This window comes from Mustela lutreola, chromosome 9 (genome assembly GCF_030435805.1).
Source record: "Mustela lutreola isolate mMusLut2 chromosome 9, mMusLut2.pri, whole genome shotgun sequence".
Taxonomy (NCBI): domain Eukaryota; kingdom Metazoa; phylum Chordata; class Mammalia; order Carnivora; family Mustelidae; genus Mustela; species Mustela lutreola.
In genome coordinates, this window is record NC_081298.1 from 116,103,524 (window position 1) to 116,127,951 (window position 24,428).

General features: G+C 40.0%; 1 protein-coding gene across 3 annotated transcripts in view; it reads left to right on the forward strand.

Moving 5' to 3' along the window:
• Positions 1-24,428, forward strand: part of TTC27 (tetratricopeptide repeat domain 27) — a 169,517-nt gene that overhangs the window by 92,756 nt on the left and 52,333 nt on the right. For all 3 annotated transcript variants that reach the window (XM_059188599.1, XM_059188597.1, XM_059188598.1), the window contains one exon: positions 21,004-21,231. In XM_059188599.1, the coding sequence (XP_059044582.1) occupies positions 21,004-21,231 (228 nt within the window). The remainder of the gene's footprint in view (positions 1-21,003; positions 21,232-24,428) is intronic.

Sequence of the window (24,428 nt, forward strand, 5' to 3'; positions counted from 1 at the left end):
TCATCGCCCTAAAAAAAAGAAATAGTGGTACAAGTACATGTGTGTCTGTTTTTGAAATATCTTCCTAAGTATGTCTTATTTTAGACCAGTAGTAAAAGTTACATTCCTTTCACTAATCACTTACGGCAGTGAAGGTTTGCATTGTATTAGTGTAAGGAGAAGCCAGCATGGGAATAAAGTTTTACTGTAGAAGATTATAGAATTTTAATATTTTCGTCCCGGGAAAGAACTCCGTAATCATCTGTTCCAGCTCCCTCCGTCTGGCAATAAGGACAGGCATCTCCAGAGATTTGCCTCAGGTCACAAAGCCAGTTCCTGATTATTAGCTCCAGAGGCCCCTTGCTAGCCTTCCCACGTGCTAGATTTGTGGTATTAGGCAATTTACCCCTGCCTGCCCCCCTCTCCCCATGACTCAGCTTCCTCATTTACCCCTGTACAGGTTTTCATTTTGTAACATCTGTCAAGTAGGTAGAATGGTCCTTTCCTCACAGTGCTCCACGTGTGTTGGTTGCTCTCACTGCTGTGACTCTAAGATACATTTTTTTCACTCTGAATTTGGAATGTGTCTCACACTTGATGTTATCTATCTTCCAGTTGCTGGCTGTCAGGTGGCGTGTGGACCGGTTGTCATTGCCCGTGCTTGTCCACACTTAGTCCCAGTTCTGTTTAGTGTCGTCGTTTCAACAGTTATGTACCTGGTATCATTGCTACATATGGTAGATATAATTGCCATTTAGAATATCTTCATGAAAGATTTTATTATGATTTGGCATTGAAACAAAAAAGTCACTGAATACACAGAAAAGGACAGAAACAAAGTAGAGAGATGTAAATTTGTATTTGTGAACTAAGCATTTGTCTTTAGGGAAATCATCACAGTTTCATTTGCTTTTCTTCAAAAATAACAACTAAGTGCTTTATGGGAGCCAAGAAAGGACACCCCTAGTAGATGAAGCTGTGTTTTGTAGAGATGTGTGTGTGTGTGTGTGTGTGTGTGTGTGTGTGTGTGTATTTAAAAGGTTGCCATTTAAAATGTCAAGCAATGGGGTGCCTGGGTGGCTCAGCGGGTTAAGCCGCTGCCTTCGGCTCTGGTCATGATCTCGGCGTCCTGGGATCGAGCCCCACATCGGGCTCTCTGCTCGGCGGGGAGCCTGCTTCCTCCTCTCTCTCTCTCTGCCTACTTGTGATCTCTCTCTGTCAAATAAATAAAATAAAATCTTTTAAAAAATAATAATAAAATAAAATAAAATGTCAAGCAATGTATTAAAGGCAGGAAAAATTACCAGACTTTCTGAATAGAATTTTAAAAATATCAAAGCAACAAGATGCTGATGTGATTCATTCAAGGCATTATGTCATCATTTATTTGAAAGCATTTTTTCTTTATTAGTTAGAAGTTTGTCTCATGATTGATAGTGTCCCAAATTTGATGAAATATAGTATTATGTTTCTTTGAGAATTTAATTTTTTTTTTTTTTTTTAGTTTCTGTAAGCTTGGCACTAAAGCAGGATTCAGCTGCTTAACAAAGGATTAAGTGGGTGAATGAGTGTCTTGATTTTCAGTCTGATGTGTTTTCCATTGTGTCATTCTTCACTATGCTAGTCCTTTACACTGGTCACTAAATAAATGCACTATATATAAAATTACAGTATTTTTGGAAATAGTGATTTTTGAAATAATTAAGTTGAATTCCAAGCTTCCAAGCTCCCAAGCATTTTTTTTTTTAAAGATTTTATTTATTTATTGACAGAGAGAGAGAGAGATCACAAGTAGGCAGAGAGGCAGGCAGAGAGAGAGAGAGAGAGAGGGAGAAGCAGGCTCTCTGCTAAGCAGAGAGCCTGATGCGGGGCCAGATCTCGGGACCCCAAGATCATGACCTGAGCCTAAGGCAGAGGCTTTAACCCACTGAGCCACCCAGGCACCCCTACAAGCATGTTTTGAAGTACTAAATTTATGTAATTATTTTTAGAAAGTGTGGAAAGCTGAGACTTTCTCTAATTGCAGAAGAAAAAAGTAAGGAATCGATCCCTTTCAAAGAATAGATTTGACTCTGTCCTCTAAAGTGGTTGTAGTATTACTGTTTTTTTATTTATTGTATTTTTTTCAAGATTTTATTTATTTATTTGACAGACAGAGATCATAAGTAGGCAGAGAGGCAGGCAGAGAGAGAGGAGGTGGCAGGCTCCCTGCTGAGCAGAGAGCCCGATGTGGGGCTCAATCCCAGGACCCTGGGATCATGACCTGAGCTGAAGGCAGAGGCTTAACCCACTGAGCTACCCAGGCGCCACTGTATTACTGTTTTTTTAATTGGCACATGACCTTCTAAGCATTGTCTTGTGAAAATGATTAATTTCTAATTATTCTAGAAAATTTTCTTAATTTTTAGGAATGTGTAGTCATTTACCTTGTCTTAAAGTCTTTTGTGAGTTTCAGCCAAACATCCCCCCAATTTTTTATTTTAAGGGTTGATTAAGCATTTCATTTGTCACATAAAAGATTTCCCTTACCTGTTATTCTTATGCTATATTTTCAGATCAGTTTAACCAGAGACTCTAAAAAGTTTTGCTTCAAGTTGAAAGCAAATGTTTTATTTCTAAAACAGCTGAGATTCTTTTAGTATTTGGTCATGTGCCAGTAGTTGTCACCACATTTGATTTAACTAGAAGTTTGCGGAATTTTAATCCTTGCATTTAGTGCTTACTGGCATAATTTATTTTTAAAAGGCAAATTCAAGAAAGTATCTAATTCTAATTATCGTGTTCTGTGCTTGCACCCTATTACTGTAGGGTCTCAGACTTTCTAATTTCGTTGCTACTTAACAGAAATTCTCATTATTTAATGACCACTGGCAAAATAGCTTCGATTAATTTTGCTTGACTTTGGGATCAGAACTGGTTCTCATCTGTTAGCATTTAGTTTTTTAAAGTTATCTGGCACACTTCTAGCACTTTCCCCAAGCCTATGGACAAATTCTTGTTTTGGTGCACAAGTTTGGTCCCTAAATGAAAGACAAAGATTGAGCTGGTATGAACTGCCTTCGGGAGGTAGGAATAAAGGGAGTGGAATGGTAAGGGGGAGGACCTCTCTTTTTTTCCTCTTGTTCCTAGCAAACAAGATTACCCGAGGTTACAGAGCTTTATCTTTTATTTTGCTGTGGTTTGCAAATTATTGTTGCCATTAGCTCTTTAAAATTTTTCCTTTACGTTATAAGTAAATGTTTTATTTCTAAAACAGTTGAGATTCTTTTAGCAGTTGGTTTGGGTTTGGGGGGAGGTGGGAGGGAGGTTTCTTTTTTCTTTTTTTTTTTTAAGATTTTATTATTAATTTGACAGAGAGACAGCGAGAGAGGGAATACAAGCAGGGGGAGCAATAGAGGGAGAAGCAGGCTTCCCACCAAGCAGGAAGCCAGATGTGGAGCTGGATCCCAGGAGACCTGAGCTGAAGGTAGATGCTTAATGACTGAGCCACTCAGGCACTCTGGTTTCCTTTTTAAAAAATTAATTTATTTTAGAGAGAGCGAGAGCGTATAAGCTGGGGAGAGGGATAGGGGGAGAGGGAGAGAGAGAAATTCTCAAGCAGACTCCTCGAGGAGCATGGAGCCTGACTCAGACTCCATTCCAGGACCCTGAAATCATAACCTGAGCCGAAACTACGAGTCAGATGTTCAACTGACCGATTGAGCCATCCAGGCACCTTGGGGAAGGTTTCTTCTAAATTAGTTTCTTTATGTGACATGAAAGATTTCCCACACTCTTTTCCCACACTGCAGTCAGAGTGATCTTCCTGAAAAATAAATCTGATCAGGTCTTTCCCACTCTTCAGTAACTCCCTTTGTCTCCAAGATTAAGCTCTTTAGCATGGATGGTTTACAGACCACTTGATGATCTGACTCCTGCTTACAGAGCTAACTGCATTATCCCCTTACTCTTATCTCTGCTTCATCCCCCTTAGTACTTGCTCATTGAGGCTGTGCTCAAATTTCCACAAGATTGAAACTACTTATAATTTCTTGACTTTGCAGCATTGCTTCACCTCAGGACCTTCGTATGTGCTATTGCCCGTCCCGAACTTGTCCTACAGCTCACTCCTACTTATTCTTCAAGTTTTTCTTTGGTGATTACTTTCCATAGTGACCTTTCCTAGCTACCTCCCTCTCAGATTTGAGGTGTTTCCCCGTGCTCCTGTGGCACCCAAACTACTGAGATGTCCCATTTGCCGACTTACTTCACTTAATAAACTGTAAGCTATTTTGTATAGTATATAAGCTATAGTACTTACAGAGGTCTCCCCAACACGTAGCACAGGCATGGCACATGGTAAGTCTTCAAAATATTTGCTAAATGACCTGTAGTCTTTCATTATGAATAGTTATTGCACTGAAGCAAATCAAGTAGATACTCCCTTTGCACTTTATATATGACAAAAGAAACTTCTCCAACTCCTGCCATGTATTCTCTCTCTAAAATCAAATTAGGAGCTCTCTCCCCTCCCATTTTAATCTTTTACTCTAATAATCTCTTTAATGTAACAACATACAAAGTTTGAATTGTTTTTACCACTTTGCTGATTAGCTTTAGTAAGTGGCACATTTTGAAATCGGAGCTTAGACCTTCCTTTTCTCTTAAACTTACACTCCTTTCTCCATACCTGCCTCTCACTGGGGCTGTTATTCATCCCGTGGAAATTAGATGTTCGGGAGGCGCCTGGGTGGCACGTCGGTTGAGTGGCTGACTCCTGGTATCGGCTCAGGTCTTGATCTCAGGGTTGTTAGACTGGGCCCCTCTTTGGGCTCCATGCTCAGTGCAGAGTCTGCTTGAGATTCTCTTCTCCTCTCCCTCTGCCTCCCCCCCACTAATACGCACACATTCTCTCTCTCTCACACACACACACAATAAATCTTAAAAAAAAAAAAAAAAAAAAAGAAAAGAAATTAGATGTTCAGTTTTTAAGCCAAAACCTGTTGTGCCCACTTGAATGAGAAAAAGAGGCAAAATATATTCTGTCACTTGGTAATGCAACTAGGAGATGAGCAGCTGATTGGATAACTAGGCCTGTTTTTAATTACTCTGTTTTATCTTGGACCTGGAGTATTTATATTGGCAAGTTCCCTTTGGAAAATCAAGCCAGAATGTGGTGTTTTCAGATGCATAAATGTAAAAAGCAATTAGTGAGCCGTTGGCTCAGTGAGAGAGTAGATAGGACCAGGCACTGCCACATAGAAGAAGGTTACTGGGGGGCGAACTACTGGGGTGGGATGAAGGGTTCTGCGCTTTCCCCTCTCATTTACTGCTTATAGGACCAGAATTTAGATGAGGAGCAAGCTGCCATTCTGCTAGGAGAGGGAATCTTAAGCAGACTCCACACCCAGTGCGGGGTTTGATCTCCCGACCCTGAGATCACGACCTGAGCAGAAATCGAAGAGTTGGACGCGTAACCGACTAAGCCACCTAGGCGCCCCCATTCTGCCTGTCTTTGGGAGCCAGCCTCTATAATTGCAAACATTAGGATGCATTTTTGCTCAGCCACTGGGGAGAAGACTGGAATAAGTGACACCCAAAGTTGTTTGAGTTGTATGCACACAATCACACAAACACACTTTTTAAAACCTAAAGCTGTTGTCAAGTGGCCAGATCTGACCACTAGAGGGATCTTAAATTCTTAGCCTGCCTTTTTTCCATCCTCTTGGAACAAGCCTCTAGCCGTTAAGCCTGATGCTGTTATTTCTGCAGTCCTCAAAGACACCCATTGTCGTCAGCGCGTATCTGAGTCTAGAGCTCATTTCCTGCCTCTACTCTGCCAGGAGGGCTCCTTCTGGTTACTGCTCATAGTCCCTCTCTACTGAGCAGACGTCACATCAGCTGAGGGCCAGGTCACTCTTGTCACACATTCTAGTTATTAATGACTTTAGCTCATTCACAAAATCAGGGCATACATCACAGCCAACAAGGGCACTTGGTTTTGATGATTGCTCTGACCGGAGGATGAATACTTTTCCTGAACTGTTTTATCTCCCTTTTCACCAGAGATTGAACTTCATTTTTACACATATCGGCAAAAAAAGTTGTTTCTCAATGTTCTTAGTCCTAACAAGTCATTTCCTAGGTGCGACCATTTCCTAGGTATGGCCACTTAAGTTATAAGGGCTGTGAAATTCAGGTTCTGCTGTGTGATCTCTCTGTTCACTAGAACTAACTTGTTGTTAGGTAAGTCCATCTTAGTCATCCTCAGTATGGATGTCAGCTGGGTCATGTCCCCTGAAGGAGTTCTCCCTCTATTCCCAATGGGAAGAATGTTTTATGTCTTTAAAATCTGAAGATCCTTAGGAAACACGAGTAGCCCTTTGTGACTTCAGTGTGATTTTCAGTTGAATTTATCCAACTCTATAAATGTTGGATAAATTCAACTGAAAATCACACTGAAGTCACAAAGGGCTATTCGTGTTTCCTAAGGATCTTAGGTGGATCCTTAGGAAGGACCAGCAGTGGATACCAAAGAGAAGTAAGAGACAGAACTTACCTCCAAGGAGCTTATAGCCTGATACTACAGATCCGCATGAATAGAATATTTTAGTATAATAGAGCAGGTGCTAAGATGGAATTATGTCCAGATTCCAGATTCTATCTAGCCATCGTATTGAGAGCTAAATATTTCTCCCTCTGCTGTCCTTCTCTAAAGCAGTAGTCCACTCAGTTGGTATCTTGTACAGATTTTTTCTCTGAGATCTCTGGGATCTCCTCCCATGATTCTCTACACACTTTCATAAAAAAAAAAATGTTTAGTTGAGATTAGTTTATGCGGAAAAATTTAACTTTAACTTTGTAGTGATTATAAGCTTTCCCCTTTGACCTCACTTCCTCTAGTCATCTCGACTCAGGTACATAATCACTCGGCAGTTGACGACAGCATTTCTTCTGTGGGAGGAACTATACACAGTTGATCAACGTGACTATTTACAGAAAATTGTAATATCCCTAGAAGCTGTTTCTGTTTACTTCTGTCTTTCTAGCAGTGAAACCTCAGGCATCTTACTTTCTAATCTGGTTTTCCAATGGAGAGAGTTGAGGAAGAACACAAACATTCACTTAGGGCTAACTGTGCGCCTGACAAAAAGCTAGGGGATTTCACACCTCATTCTTGTAGGTGAGGCACAAATGAAGAACAGACTCTCAAGATACTAGTTACCCTGCTCAGAGTCCTACGTTTATAAGCAGTGCTCGTGTTTGAACTGCCTTTCTGACTAACAGCCCCTAAATGCTCGCAGGGTAGGAGAACGCACACTTGCTGTCCACTAAAGGTGGAAGTTTAATACCCTAAATCTGACATCGCTAGAAGTATTTTGTTTGGCTTCTCTTAAAGAATCAAACAATGTGGAAACACGAGGCCACATTCCCACATTATTGTACTACGCGGGTGGAGTTCAGCAGTGGTTCTATCTTTTATGGGCTCACTCCCCAGCCTGCTTCATAATCTCAAAAACTGGCAAGAATCTCTGTGCATTTGAGTGTGGGACCCTTGCTCTAAGCAGCGTGGCTTACCAGTCCCATTATCAGGAGGGGGAGCGTGAATTCAGCCATGACTATAGGTTCTACTTAAGCCTCACTTGGTGTAGTTATTGCCACAAAATTGTATTAAGAATAACAATTAGTTATGATTAGAATAATAATTAGAATAATAATCTGTTACAGAATAAAACAGATTGTTGTAACAGCCTCGATATGTGTGTATATTTGGGTAGAGAAATAGTCTTCGGGGTTTACAGCTAACAGGATTCCCACAAACAACCCAGTTTAATTGTAGCCAGTTGCCCATTTATATATGCCTTTTTGTATTTGGGAATGTAGTTTTATTCTTTTTTTTTTCTTTAAGGTTTTATTTATTTATTTGACAGACAAAGATCACAAGTAGGCAGAGAGGCAGGCAGGGGTGGGGGGAGCAGGCTCCCCGCCGAGCACAGAGCCCAATGCGGGGCTCGATCCCAGGACCCTAAGATCATGACCTGAGCCAAAAGTAGAGGCTTTAACCCACTGAGCCACCCAGGCGCCCCTCCCTTTTTTTTTTAAGACTTTATTTACTTATTTGATGCAGAGAAGGTGAGATCACAAGTAGGAAGAGAGAGAAGGGGGAAGCAGGCTCCCCACTGAGCAGAGAGCCCAATGTGGGGCTCAATCCCAGGACCCTGAGATTGTGACCTGAGCCAAAGGCAGATGCTTAACCCAGTGAGTCACCCAGGTGCCCCCCCCCCCTTCTTTTAAGTAGGCTCTAGCATGGGGCCTGAACTCACAATCCTGAGATCAAGACCTGAGCAGAGATCAAGAGTCAGACACTTAACTGCACCCTGTTTTATCCTTTTTAATAGATCTTTAGATGACAAATTTCTTGTAGTCTACAAAAACATGCATCTCTATTTTCCCATAGGGAAGTAGCAGCCCATAGCCAGGAATACCAAACCTTTTGCATTCTGTGGAGATTTCTGGCCACCCACATTCTGCTATTGCACAAGAGATGTTATAAGCCCTTGTGCTTTATTTATGTACACTGGGCATATCTTTTATCGTTTTTTATTTGATAATAAATTATGTAAATTGAGTGGCTAAGTGGAAGGAGGAGGAGCATATAGAGCATTTTGGAGAGGCCGAGGAAGAAGACTGAGGAATGCAGGGTGCTTTTTCAGCATCTATTGAGAGTATCATATAGTTCTTGTTCTTTCTTTTATTAATGTATTGTATCACATTGATTGATTTGCAGATATTGAACCAACCTTGCAGCCCTGGAATAAATCCCACTTGGTCATGGTGAATAATCCTTTTAATGTATTTTGAGGAGAATTTTTGCATCTGTGTTCATCAAGGATATTGATCTGTAATTCTCTTTTCTGATGGGGACTTTGTCTGGTTTTGCGATCAAGGTAATGCTGGCCTCATAAAATGAGTTTGGAAATTTTCCTTCCATTTCTACTTTTTGGAACAGTTTCAGGAGAATAGGTATTAATTCTTCTTTAAATGTTTGGTAGAACTCCTCTGGGAAGCCGTCTGGCCCTGGGCTCCTCTTTGTTGGGCGATATCTGATGACTGCTTCAGTCTCCTTACTGGTTATGGATCTGTTTTGTTTTTCTATTTCTTCCTGGTTCAGTTTTGGTAGTTTACATGTCTCTAGGAATACATCCATTTCTTCCAGATTGTCAAATTTGCTGGCGTATAGTTGCTCTTACTATGTTTTTATAATTGTTTATATTTCTTTGGTATTGGTTGTGATTTCTCCTCTATCATTCATGATTTTATTTATTTGGGTCCTTTCTCTTTTTGATAAGTCTGGCCAGGGGTTTATCAATCTTATTAATTCTTTCAAAGAACCAGCTTCTAGTTTCGTTGATTTGTTCTATTGTTCTATTGGTTTCTATTTCATTGATTTCTGCTCTTATCTTTATTATTTCTCTTCTCCTGCTGGGTTTAGGCTTTCTTTGCTGTTCTTTCTCCAGCTCCTTTAGGTATAGGTTTAGGTTGTGTACTTGAGACCTTTTTTGTTTCTTGAGAAAGGCTTGTATGACTATATACTTTCCTCTCAGAACTGCCTTTGCTGTGTCCCACAGATTTTGAACAGTTGTGTTTTCATTTTCATTTGATCCCATGAATTTTTTCTGTTCTTCTTTAATTTCCTGGTTGACCCATTTTTTCTTTAGTAGGATGATCCCAATCTTTTGGTACCGTTGAGACCTGATTTGTGATGCGGATGTGATCTGTTCTGGAGAATGTTCCATGTGCACTAGAGAAGATTGTGTTTTCTGTTGCTTTGGGATGGAATGATGTGAATATATCTGTGATGTCCATCTGGTCCAGTGTGTCATTTAAGGCCTTTATTTCCTTGTTGATCTTTTGCTTGGATGATCTGTCCATTTCAGTGAGGGGGGTGTTAAAGTCCCCTATTATTATTGTATTATTGTCGATGTGTTTCTTTCATTTTGTTATTAATTGGTTTATATAGTTGGCTACTCCTATGTTAGGGACATAGATATTTAAAATCATTAGATCTTCTTGTTGGACAGACCCTTTGAGTATGATATAGTGTCCTTTTTCATCTCTTATTATAGTCTTTGGCTTAAAATCTAATTGATCTGATATAAGGATTGCCACCCCAGCTTTATTTTGATGTCCATTAGCATGGTAAATTGTTTTCCACCCTTTCACTTTAAATCTGGAGGTGTCTTTGCCTCTAAAATGAGTTTCTTGTAGACAGCATAATGATGGATTTTGTGTTTTTATCCATTCTGATAGCCTGTGTCTTTTGATTGGGGCATTTAACCCATTTACACTCAGGGTAACTATTGAAAGATATGAATTTAGTGCCATCATATTGTCTGTAAGGCGAGTGTTACTGTATTTGTCTCTGTTCCTTTCTGGCCTACTACTTTTATGCTCTCTCTTTGCTTAGAGGACCCCTTTCAGTATTTCCTATAGGGCTGGTTTGGTGTTTGCAAATTTTTAATTTTTGTTTGTCCTGGAAGCTTTTTATCTCTCCTTCACCTTCTATTTTCAGTGATAACCTGGCTGGATATAGTATTCTTGGCTGCATATTTTTCTCATTTAGTGCTCTGAATATATCATGCCAGTTCTTTCTGGCCTGCCAGGTCTCTGTGGATAGGTCTGCTGCCAATCTAATATTTCTACCTTGTATGTTACCAACTTCTTGTCCCGAGCTTCTTTCAGGATTTTCTCTTTGTCACTTAGACTAGTAAGTTTTACTATTAGATGACAGGGTATGGACCTATTTTTATTGATTTGGAGAGAGGTTTTCTGTGTCTCCTGGATTTTGATGCTTGTTCCCTTTGCCATATTAGGGGAGTTCTCTATTATAATTTGCTCTTATATACCTTTTGCCCCTCTCTCTCTTTCTTCTTCTTCTGGAATTATTCTAATTTTGTTTCGTCTTTTGGTATCACTTACCTCTCAAATTCTCCCCTCGTGGTCCAGTAGTTGTTTGTCTCTTTTTTGCGTAGCTTTCTTATTCCCTGGCGTTTGGTCTTCTGTATCACTCATTCTCTCTTCTGCCACATTTATCCTAGTAGTAAGAACTTCCATTCTTGATTGTACCTCATTAATTCCTTTTTTGATTTTAGCTTGGTTAGATTTTAGTTCTTTTATTTCTCCAGAAAGGGATTTTATTTCTCCAGACAGAGTTTCTCTAATAACCTCCATGTCTTTTTCGAGCCCAGTTAGCACCTTGAGAATCGTCATTCTGAACTCTAGATCTGACATATTACCAATGTCTGTATTGATTAGGTCCTTAGCCGTCAGTACTGCCTCGTTGTTTTTTTTTTTGTGGTGAGTTTTTCTGCCTTGTCATTTTATCCAGTTAAGAATATATGAAGGAGAGAGTAAAATATTAAAAGGGTGGCAAAGACCCCAGAACAATGAATGCTAACCAAAAGAGACCCCAAACTGGGGGGAGAAAAAAGGGGGTACAAAATTTTTAAAAAACCATATATATATTATATATATATAATATATATGTAATAATTTATATAATATAATAATACATAATTATATGTATATGACTGGTGAGTAGAACAGAGCCACCTACTTGATTTGGGGTATATTTTGGTCTCTTAGAAGACACTACCTCCCAAATTTTTAAAGAAAGAAAAACTTATATATATAAAAAAATAAGAGTAAACACACTGAAGGGGTGGAATATGACTGTAAAGATGAAAATTTTTAAAAAAATTCTAAAAAAAGAATTAATAAGATAAGTTGTTTGGGAAAAGAAAGAAGAAAAACAAAAGTGGGAGAGAATGTGCTCAGGTTGGAGACTAGAACAAAGCTGTGTGCTAGATTTATTTGATCTATTAGGAGAAACTGTCTCCCAAAATTTTTAAGGAAAAAAACTCTATATGTTTATAAAAAAATAAGGTTAAATACAATGAAGGATAAAATATGACTATAATCATGAAGGTTTAAAAAGACTTTTTTTTAAAAATATTTTTAAGATAAACTAGTTACAAAAATGTTAGAAGAGGAAAGAGGAAAAGTTTAAAAAATTAGAATAAGAAAAAAATAAAATTAAAAAAATTTAATTTAACTTTTTAAGACTAAAGGATCATGGGGAGAAAGCCATGAATTCCATGCTTTGCTTTACCCTCTTCTGGAATTCCACTGTTCATCTTGATCAGTGAATTTGGTCTTGGCTGGATGTTCTTGCTGATATTCTAGGGGAGGGGCCTGTTGTCGTGATTCTCAGATGTCTTTGCCTGAGGCAGAATTGCGCTGCCCTTGCCAGGGGCTGGAGAAGTAATCTGCTCGAGTTAGCTCTCAGGACTTTTTGTTCCCGGAACTCTTTCCGTAGAGCTCTGGAAGATGGGAATGCAAATGGAAGCCTCCCAATCTCCAGCCTGGAGGAGCCAAGAGCTCGGGGCCTCCCTCCCCAGTATGTCCTTGGAGAAAAGTGCTCATCACTCTCGTCTGCGCTCCGAGCTACCCAGCCTGTGACCAAGTGTTTATGTCTCTGGCACACAGCCCCGTTTGGAGTCTCCAAACCCAGCTGATCTGCCACTCTGCTCTTCCAAGGGGGTCTCCCTGGATCTGCCACTTGTGGGGTCTCTGCTCAAAGAGCAGTGGACCGACTGTGCGTTGGATCACAGTTTAAGGTAATCCCAAGAGCTCACTCCTTGGCTCTGTCTATGTAGCAGGTTTCCTGCTCTGATATCTGTGAGCTCTGCTACACTCAGACATCCCCAATCCTTCTCTGACCCCGCAGGACCTGAGACCACACTGTCTCCGTGAGGACTCCACCTCCGCTTTGCCTCTGGAGCAATGTCCCTCAGTGGAGCTGACTTCTAAAAGTTGGGATTTTGTGCTCCATTGCTCCACTGCTTGCCGGGAGCTGGCCTCTCCCCCTGTGGTCCTTCTTCCCGTTGCTTCAGATTCACTTCTCCCTACATCCTACCTTTCAGAAAGTGGCTGATTTTCTGTTACTAGAATTGCTGCTCTTCCTCTCTTTGATCTCTTGTTGAGTTTATAGGTGTTCAGAATGGTTTGATAACTATCTAGCTGAATTCCTGCGACCTGGTGTCATTTCAGTCCTGTACTCCTCTGCCATCATGCCCAGGAAGCTGCTCTTGTGTCTCTTAATTTCTTCAGGAAGCTACCCCATTTTGGCCCTTGAGATCCATGTTCCAGTGAATAGAATACCCAGAATTGATATTGTTTGATAACAAGAGCTTGCATACCACTCACTCTCAGTGTTCCTCATTTTTGTAAGAGTTTAGATAGATACGAGTTGGTGAAGGAAGTACTGGGAATCCTCAGTAACTTAGCATTTTCAAATGTGAAGGTTTTCATGATTGTTATTTAATCTTTCACTTGTATATTTGTCTTTGCAAGGTTGCCAGCACTAGGTCTGTGTTGTATGTCTTTGGACATACAACATGATCTTTACAGTCTATATTACAGTGCAGTTAGAAGTAGAATAAATATTTGTAGAATGGTAGTTTTAGGTCATGCAGGTGTTTAAAGGATATGACTTGATGTTCTGAACCTTGGATCCTGTTTTTTGTATTGGATACCTGTGGAACATAGTACTTCCTTATAATCCATTTTATTTCTATAAGGTTGGTAGTAATTTCTCATCTTTCATTTCTGATCTTAGTAATTTCAGTTCAAAGAACCAACTTCTGGTTTATTTCTTTTTTTATTTACACTAATCTTTTTTATTTTCTTCCTTTAGCTTCTTTGGGTTGCGTTTACTTTTTTTTCCTAGTTTCTTATGGTGAAAGAGTAGATGATTGCTTTGTAATTTTTTTTCTTATTCAAAATAGGTATTTACAGCTATAATTTCCCTCTAAACACTGTTTTCACTGCATCCTGTAAGTTTTATCAGATTATGTTTTCATTTATCTCAATGTTTTTAATTTCCCAGTGATTTCTTTTTTGACCTATTAGTTATTTAGGACTATGTTATTTAATTGCCATGAATTTGTAAACTTACTAAATTTCTTTTAAAATTTATTTTTTATGCTCAGTTAGCCTTATAGTACATAATTAGTTTTTGATGTAGTGTTCAATGATTTATTAGTTCAGTGTAATACCCAGTGCTTATCTCAGTCGTGCCTTCCTCAACACCCATCCTAAATTTCCTTTTATTATTGATTTCTAATTTCATCCCATCATAGTTGGAGAAGATACTAAGTATGACTTAAGTCCTTTCAAATTCACTGAGTCTTGTCTACAGCCTAATATGTAGAATATCATGGAGAGTGTTCTGCTGCTGTTGGGTGGAATGTTCTTTAGAGGTCTTTTGGGCTAAGTTGGTTTATAACATTGTTCAAGTCTTCTATTTCTATCTTCTATATAACTATAATATCTGTTATCCAAACTTGGAAAGTCAAGTCTTCAAATATTATTGATGAATTGTGTCTGTCTCCCTTTAGAGAAGTCAGTTTTTGCTTCATGTGATTTGGGTCTCATGGTTAGGTGAATGTCTACTTATAATTTTGTCTTCTTGATGGATAAATGTTTATCATTAAAATATACTTTCTTTGTCCTATTAACAATTTTAGTCTTAAGGTGAATTTTGTCTATTAATTTAGCCGCTCCAGCTCTCTTTTGGTTCCTGTGTACTTGACCTCCACTTCCTTCTTTCCTTTCTTCCTTCCTTCCTTCCTTTTCATCTCTTTTGTGTGTCTGAATCTAAAGTGTGTCTCTTGTAGAAAGCATCTGGTTAGATCATTTTTTTATCCTTTCTGCCAATTCCTGCCTTTGATTGTTGTACTTAATCCTTTTACATTTAATTTATTTACCGATAATGTAGAATGTATATTAGTCATTTTGTTATTTTCTATATGCCTTATGTCTTTTCTCTTTCCCTATTACTGCCTTCTTTTTGGTTAAATAGGTATTTTTTTTACTGTGTCATTTTAATTCTCTTGTCATTTTTACTTTTTTTTAAATTTTATTTTAAGATTTTAGTTTTAAGTAACTGAACTCACAACCCCAAGGTCAAGATTTGTCTTCTCTACTTACTGAGCCAGGCAGGTATCACTACTTTGTGTGTGTGTGTTTGTGTTATTTTTTTAGTCCTTGTAAGAAGGATCAGAGGGATCATTTAAGATAGTATGTTTTTTTTTTTAAAAGATTTTATTTATTTATTTGACAGAGAGAAATCACAAGTAGGCAGAGAGGCAGGCAGAGAGAGAGACAGAGGAGGAAGCAGGCTCCCTGCTGAGCAGAGAGCCCGATGCGGGACTCGATCCCAGGACCCTGAGATCATGACTTGAGCCGAAGGCAGCGGCTCAACCACTGAGCCACCCAGGCGCCCCAAGATAGTATGTTTTAAGTGCCTGTTAAGCCCATCATCTGGGAATCCTCAGTGAGTTTCTATTAATTGCTTTTTTTCTTATGTTATGGCCATACTTTCTTGCTTCTTTGCATATTTTTATAAATTGTTGTTGAAAATTGGACATTTTAAATAATATAATGTGACAACTCTGGAAATCAGTTTGTTATTGCTGTTTGTGATTTTTGTTTGTTTGTTTAGTGATATTTCTTGATTAATTCTGTAAAATCTATGTTCTTTGTCCTGTGCAGCCACTGAAGTCTCAGGTTGGTTAGCTTAATGGTCAGCTAATGATTGGACAGAATATTCCTTGAATGCCAGAATCAACAGGTCTCCCAGTCTTTGCTGATGGGCTGTGTGTGTGTGTGTGTTGGGAGCATGCTTCTAACACTGAGGCAGGCAATCAACAGCCCTGTCTTAGCTTTCACTGACTTCTGGTGCGAAGCCTCTGAGGTGAGAGCTTACAGCTTTCTCAGGTCTTACCCTGAACATGTGCAGTACCCTACACATGCCTTCTGGATTCCCATGAATACGTTGGAGCCTTTCAAAGCCCTTAGGTACTCCTTACTTCCTTTTTCATTTTTAAGTTTTTTGGTAAGCCTGTTGTTTGTCCCACATTTTATTTACCACTTGAGACAGCTACAAAATTAACCCGTTGTAATTGTTTTAGACAAAGGCTTTTCACTGTATGAACTCAGAGGTTTATCACTGGATAAACTCAGTCATAGACAACCTTGCAAGTGGATTCTTCTAAGCAACCACCAGCCAGGTCAGATAATGACAGTTCTTTGGAAATGAGACTTCAGAAGAGCTCTAATCCCACTCTTTAACCTCTGGTGGCCGCCAGGCCACCAATCACCACTATTGCCTGCTGTTGGTTCAAGGCTACTGCAGAGTTGGAGAAAATGGAATAGGAATGGTGCTAGTTAAAATTACACAAACTTGGTAATCTTACCAAGATATCAGCATTTTTTAGGGGGAGGGGTGGAATAAACATTGTCTGGATTATTTCAAGTTTTTGGTTGATTTCCAGGGTTATCAATGATCAATTCCAGGGTTACCAAAAAAGTTAATTCTAATACTCTTTGCCAGTCTTCTTGTTGCTTTTATGGAGTAGGGAATTTTCAGAGGTTCTTAGACCACCATTTTTGCTGATCCCCACCCGTGGAATATAGGAAAAGTATGGAACTTAAAATTAAGGTCCCATTTTTTCAACTTAGTATCTCTTTGTTTTGGAATGACCAGCTGACCAAGGAATATAAACTTCTATTTCTTTGTATTAAAAATGGGCATATTAATGTCTACCTCTCAGACTTACTCTATGATTGAGATAATACATTTAATGCATATTGGATAAAAATCAATATGTAAATCATTATCAGATGGGAGGACACATAAGGAGTGTAAAAGGCAAAAATGAGAAAAAAATTGTACCATTCAGATTTTGTTGATGGAAGCAGAGCCACTTTGAGTAGTTCGGGGATGTCATCAAGGGGCATATTAAAGGAATTAGATCTTATGCAGACACGGGGAGAGCTGGAGAACTGAAGCTCTGGAAGAGGGAGGAGAAGTTATCAGGGAAAGAAATCATTTCCCAGACCACACGAAGCACTGACATAGTGGCTAAGTCAGAACTCACTAGGGAATCAGAGAAGCTGAGGCCTTCCAGCCGTTGAAAGGGAAGCATGGAAGAGGAACTTGTGGAGAGATTTGTGGAAAGTTGTTGTCTATACGGAGCTGCCAGTCCTGTGGGTCCCCAGTGAAATGTCTGATGGTGGTCCTGGGACTGCTTTTGGTTGGCAGGGTCCACAATCAGAAGCATAGGCTGGATACATAGAGCAAAGGACAAGCTGGAATCCACAGGGCATCTTTTGCATCTTGTGTGACAACATAATTAACCACAACCACCTTCCAAGAGTAAAGGCTGTTGCTTTACTTCTGCCTTTCAGATCCCCAGCAAATTCCCCACTGACCAACTGTAATGCAAAGTCTAAAGGGGAAGGGATTTGGGGAATCATAGTTTCCAGCTGAAGCAAGTTGACATAGCTGTACATATGATTTACTAGGCCTACCATGGGATCTGCTGACTCCCATAAACCCACTGACTCATCATGGTGATGTTCTGGGTCCCAGAGGAATAGCATTAACTAAGAACTTACCAATCCTGATAAGACAGGTGTTTCTTCTCCCTCAGGAAAGAATTACCTGGCAAATGTTAAAGTTTATGTCTTTGGGGATGACAAGAGAAGAATTAGTTTATATGATAGTCACATTATAGTGGGGTCCTTCTTCGTCAGTATTGGCCCCTCCCTCCCTCCTTCCTCCCTTCCTTCTTCCTTCCTTCTTTAATTTTTTAAAGAGGCTCTGACTCTGAAATCCCTCAAGGAGTTCTCTCCCAATTGGGTGAGAAACAGTGGTTTAGAATGGTGACTTGGGTCAGATGTCTGGTGTCCAAACCTAGATTTTTTTTTTTATTAATGTTATATAGATCAAGTTTGGACTTAGTTGGCTGTACATATAATTTGGTCCTAAGGCTTCTTGATCAGTCAGGCACCACCTAAGGTCCATTCTTGTTGCACTATTTTCATTATTACTCTGGCTGTGACTGTTGCAAGCAACTACACTCATCTTGCTTCCAGGGGTTAAGTGCTATCAGCTGTCTGTTACCTTGAATTCTGACAATCCTCACTGAGCTTAGGAAGCTCATTTCAACTGAGGAATCTTCAAGTTTTTCCCCCCAGCTTATACAGGGCATCTATATAGCACTTTTCAAAAATGCTTATACTCCATATACAATGTATTTCTCAAAGCCCAGATGAAAGGAGTATCCCCTGGGCCCTCTTGGAGGACATTGGGATGGGTGAACAGGTTGTAAATAATAAACTGACAACAGCCTTTGTTGGATTCTTTCCTCCACATCACACCAAGGAATTTCTGGCATCTCAGCTTAGTTTTGGCCAAATTTGAGTCCAGGTTTTAGTCTGGCAGTCAAGCAAATAATTTAGAACCATCTTCAGCTGCTTGAATTAGTCCTGTGAATCAGAAATTTCTGATGAGTACCTTAATTGCTTATAATCATGATCCACAATTTATCTATGGTCTATCCCCCTTAGAATCTCCTTTTCCCCATGGTCTATCCCCCTTAGAATCTCCTTTTCCCCATGATCCAAGATTTTCCCCTATAGAAAATAATAAAATCTTGTGGTTCTCTTCGTGTAAAAGTCTACTTACATGTATGGAGGCGGTAAGGGATGGAACGGGGAGGTATGAAGGGAATTGGCATTCTCTTGCAGGGTACCTCCCTGAGGTGCAGTAAGTCATTCTGTTGTCTTTAAGCAAAGTAGCACGAGTCTTAACAGATAGAGGAGGACTGCTTCACTGGTATTGGAAACTCAGTAGGGTTTGGAGATTTCTATTATCTGACTCATCCCCAATGTCCTTAGTTAAATTCTTAGGTCTTTGTCTTTCATGGTCGCTGGCCTCTTCTGACCAAGATGAAGGGAGTAGTACTAGAGTAACCCTCCTGTTTTAAACAATCATTGCAGTTACTATTGCTGCAAACCAAACCACTTCAAAACTTAGTGGCTGAAAACAACAGGAATCACTTCTCTTTCATTGTTTCTGTGGAACAGAAATTTAGGAAGGGCTTGACTGGGCCACTTGTGACATGAAAAAGGTGAGGTGATACAATGTTAACTCTAAATGAACTTTGACAAATTGAAGACGTGCGTGATTAGCACCAGAGCAATCACCGAAAAATAACCAAATGCCTTTTATAGCTAAGGCAGTAGAGGGAGAAAAATGAATGGCTAAAACAATTGATTAACCCAACCAAATGCCTTAACTTGCACACAGATCTAGTGAAACTGACTTTGTCCTGTATTGTCAGTCAGCAGTCATGCAGGAGCAATGTCTACATCAGAGTTTTGACTGTCCTAAGTTGGCAGGTACAAGGGAAAAGAAGTTCCTTTAGGAATCATAGACATTCCTTGGTTTTCTGACCTTGAGGATTTAAAATACTGAACATTGTTTCCTTTGTTGAGCTGTTCAGTGAACTTAGAAGCGGCCAGCTCACCTCACAATCTGGTAGCCTCAGGGTCCTATCACATAATTCACAGAAGCCTTACATTAGGTTGGTGCTTTATTCTGAGTTCCCCAGGTGATAATTTAAGAAATTCTTTTGTCGCTGGAATCATGGACTACCAGTGTTACACCCCCTAATGATCGCTGGCTCCTCATATCTTCAAATCCAACTAGATCAGATAGCTAGTCACAAATATTTGTTTTCTGCAGGGATAGCCTTCAGAATTTCTGGGAGGGTGTGGATATCAGGTTTCAATGCCATATCACCAGGAGAAATGCCTTCAACTACACTGTAAGATCATTTCAGCAAAAATCCTGCCGTGGCTGCAGTCTGGTACATGTAATTCGGTTGGATACTGTAGACGTATATGTAGATATACATGTGTTGGACACTTAGATGACCTTACAGAGTTATGGTTAAATACAGTAATAACTATTGTGTCATCTGTTATAGAGGAACTACAGGAATGTTATTTGAAAATGTCATGTGTATTTTGGCTATTTGGGATTTAGAACTCTTTTTCCTTGGAAACTGTTAAATAAAATCTGGTTCCCTTTTCAGACTAGGCCTAAAAAGCCTATATAACCCGTAACCCCTGCAGAAGTGCAGAGGAGCTAGCATCTCAAAGATCCTTTGAGAAGCACAACCACCTTTTTAAAAATTTTATTTAAATTTTAGTTAACGTACAGTGCAATATGCAACCATCTTTTAAAAAGACTTTGCAAAAATTGGACTGCTTAAGAATTCTAGCGGTGTGCAGCCTAAAGCGAATCAACTATATTAACTTTAAGATTGCCAGCTACGTAAATCACGAATCCTAAAGTATCATGTTAACTACAATAGAATGGCTTCCTGGCTGTCTTGGCATCTTTGGTGACTCCACTGCTGTTTATGGGAAGGTGTTTGTGTGTGAGGATGGAAAGCAGAGCTGCTAGCATGCTGTTGAAACTGATCAGAAACAAGGGGTAAAGGGCCGGCGGGGAGTAGTAGGGGTAACAAGTCCAGAATTAGTTCAGCTGATGAGGTGGACCTCTGCGAGTCATACCCAAGCCTGTGCCATATACTGAGGATGGTCTTTAATTCCTAAAGTGAGTGGACTGTCTGGAGCCCCTTATGATGGCAGTTTTTATCTTTGAGAAAAAGCAGGGACTATGAAGTTGTACCCACCTCCTTCTTCTATAAATGTTTCAGCAATCCCAGCCTCCCTGAGCATGCCATTTTAAGAAAGGAAAAACAAAACCAACAATAAATAAATAACATAAAAAAGGAAAAACCTATTTTTCATTGCTGTTGGGTAGAGGTGAACTCAAGAGGCTGCTCTCACCTCTCCTTGGTGCCTTTCTTTCCTGGAGGATTCTGGAGAATTCCAGATGCCAGTAAAGCAGCATTCGCCTCTTCTTGTTCCTCTCTTTCACCTGTACCATAGTTGTTTTCTCTTATTCTGCCTCTGTCTCAGATGCAGGAAATAAGTGGGTCATCTCAAACTTTGAAAAGAAACATTTGGATCCTGTGGGATAAAGATGTATATGTGCTTTAAAAAATAAATAGCCATTTGTCACTCTAAGCAGTTCAGTTATTTCTTCATTATTTCTAGGCAGAAGAAATCCTTAGGCAAGAGCTGGAGAAGAAAGAAACGCCGAGTTTATACTGCTTGCTCGGAGATGTCCTTCGAGACCAGTCTTACTACGACCGGGCCTGGGAGCTGTCCCGCCACCGCAGTGCTCGGGCCCAGCGCTCCAAAGGGCTCCTTCATCTGCGGAACAAAGAGTTCAGAGAATGTGTGGAGTGCTTTGAGCGTTCGGTGAAGATCAACCCCATGCAGGTGAGACCGTTAGGAAAGCCCCATCTGCTCTGGCACTTAGGTTTTTCTTTGCTTTGGTTTCTAACTGAACGAGTACCTGTTTCCTGCCCTCCTACCTAGTGAGCTTCGCTTTGCAGGCTGAGAAGGGAGCCTCTGCCGATCACTGTTTCATGCTCATCAGCGAGAACATTGGTCTTCTTTTAGATGCTTTCTGTTGTGTTTCTGTTATTGACTTACCTGTTTTATTTTGTTATTTCTTTCCTTTCACTGTCCTTAATACACATGCAGCTATGGTAGTTAGGTTCTGTTTCCAGCAGATATGTTAGGATGAAATGGATGGGGGTCTGAATTATAGTCCCTGTAGGACTGGGCAGGGGACTGTGGAAATCAATAATGGAAGCAAAACTCCTAGAAACAAGGTAACATCTAGAATGGATTATTGATCTTTTAAGATAAAGTCTATATATATACACATTTTTAAATGTTTAAAAAAATTTTTTGAGGTTTGAAAAAAATAGTACAAAAAGAGTCTGGATCTTTAAAATAAGTGACAAGACAGATCCACAGGAGAGGGCCTAATTTTGAGGGGGAAGAAATTAACCTTACTTCATGCTTAATGATATTCAGTTGGTAAAATGATTTTATTGTCAGAAATGATCGTTTTTTTAAACCATGCTTTCTTTATAACTGTTTTCCAATTTCACCAATCAAATGCACACATTACTGTCAACCGTGGGTCTGGACAGACATGCACACTGACTTGGTAGAATTCTGGTGAAAATACTACTTTGTAATCAGTTCCTCCTGTTTACTGAGGAGCTTACTATGACTCGGATACCTTGTTGAGCATTTTGTCAGTATTTGAACTTAAGACAGTCTGACCGCAGAGCCTGTGTGCTTTTTTTTTTTTTTTTTTTTTTTGGGGAAATTGTTGTAGAAAGAATAACAAAATTTATCATCTTCACCATGTCTCAGTGTACCGTCCCACAGCATGAAGTGCATTCCCATCGTTGTGCAAATTCTCCAGCATAATGCTGATGTTGTAGCATGTGTCAGAATTTCCACTGTCATGGATATACCACCTTTAGTTTATCTGCTTTCGGTGGACCACTGGGTTGCTTCTGCCTCTTGGCTCTTATGAATAGGTGTGCTGCTATGAACAAGTGTGGGCAGAGATGATCATTTTTGAACTGGGTAGATTTGGGGGCATATCTTTTATATTGAAAAAAATTAGAAGTACATTTTTGAGCTACTTGCTTGCTTTCTTCACTCTGGGTAATGAATACAGTGAGAACCTCCGAAATCAGCCGGTTGTTAAGAAGTCTGGGGAAGAGATTATCAGCAGAATTAGATGATCAGCAGAAATTAACAGATGCATTCAGCAGTTAGGATGTTTCAAGTATACTGAGATTTGGCTTTCATGGACCTCTTGGTCTAACTTGGCGGTTGTCAGGTGGGGCGGATTTGGCCCTGCAGGGGCATTTGGCATTTTCTGACAGGGAGGTGAAGGAGTCTACTACTGCCATCTAGTGGTTGGAGTCCAGGGCTGCTGCTACACATCCCATAATGCACAGGAGAGCCCCCCAAGATAAGGAATTATCCGGCCTCAAATGCTCAAATGTCGGTAGTGCCAAGATTGACAAACCCTGTTCTCATTTGATTATCACTAGGCTTTTTTCATTTTTGGGGGGAGAGTAGAAAACAGAACTCAATATTGTGTTGTCAAAATTTTATTTTTACTTTTAGGAAAATTGTAGCCTATCCTTGTTTATCTTAGCACCCCTGCCTAAAATTTGCCCAACCACGGCTGCCCTAAGGAGTGAGAAAATAAACTCCCTCCCTTAGCCTCTGTAATCTAAGTCAAGTCAATGCCATGTTCCTCACAAACATGGATTATTCTCTCAAGCACACAGTCTCTTCCCAACAGACACATTCACGGTTTCCTTGTTTTTCTCCTGCCTCACAGGCTCCTCCTTCTCAGTCTTGATAGGTTATTATGTTTAGTGCTTGGACTTTATCTCTGTCTACAGTCACTCCCTGGATTTCATCTGCTCCCATAGTTGGATACTGTCTGTACACTGATAACTCCCCAACGTGGGTTTCAGCCCCATTTTCTCTCCTGAACTCTAGACCCCTTTGTCTAATTGCTCCCTCAGTCTCCCCATGTGTCCCTCCAACTTAACATCTGGTGTCTGAGATGCTGTTCTACCCCTCCTCAAGACTTTTGTTCCCAAGGTCATCCCCATCCTAAATTACCCTGGTCTTTCTGCCTCTGTCCTATTCCCATCTGCCTATTCTCAATGACCATCGAAGTGGATCCTTTCAAATGTAAGTCAGATTTGTCATTCCTCTGCTCCATTCCCCAGTGATATCAGCCCAACTCCCTGAAAGGCTGGCAGGCTTCTTCCAGCTGAACTCCTCTTATGCACCACCCACCTCCCTTTACCTCACATTAGCCTCTTTGTTCTTCCCTGAATATTCTAGGTGAGTTCCTGCGTCAGGGTTTTAGCACTTGCTCTCCCTTGTCCAGAACTTTCTTCCAGATATCTGCATACCTCACTCTATTGTCTCATTCAAGTTGTTGCTCAAATGTTACTTGTTCATAGGGGCCTTCCACGGTCATTCTATGTAAAATCACAGCCCACTTTCCACCCTGCCTTATACTCCTTCTTTTCCTGATTTTTCTCTAGAGCACTTAGCACTTTCTAACATTTTAACAGCTTACTTTGAAAAAAAACAAAACTCTATTTCTCCTTCCTGAGAATGTAAATCCTATGAAGGCAGAAGTTTTTAATTTGTATGGCTCGTTTATATTTTCCTGGTGCCTGTAACAGTGCCTAGCACGTATAGGATTCAGTAATTATTTGTTGAGTGAGCAAATGCATAATATCTTTAACCAGTTCGTCAATCAAATGTAGATACTAATTGTCTGCTGTGCACATAGTTGCGAGTCAGAGGATGAAACAGTAGCAGCAGATCACCAGAGAGGCTCATTTATACCCTCTAGTACAGTCTAGTGAAGCAAACATGAGCAAAACTAGCCAAGAGTACAAGGCATCAAAGAAATAGCAAGTGAGTTACTTGTAAAGCCCTAGTTACGTAGAGATCAAAGAGGTAGTAGAGATAGGATGGTAGATAGTGAAGATAGGATGTTGCATTTGGCTTTGGAGGGCAGTACTTGAATAGGTCAAGAGGAGGGCAGTGGTTGAGGGCATCCA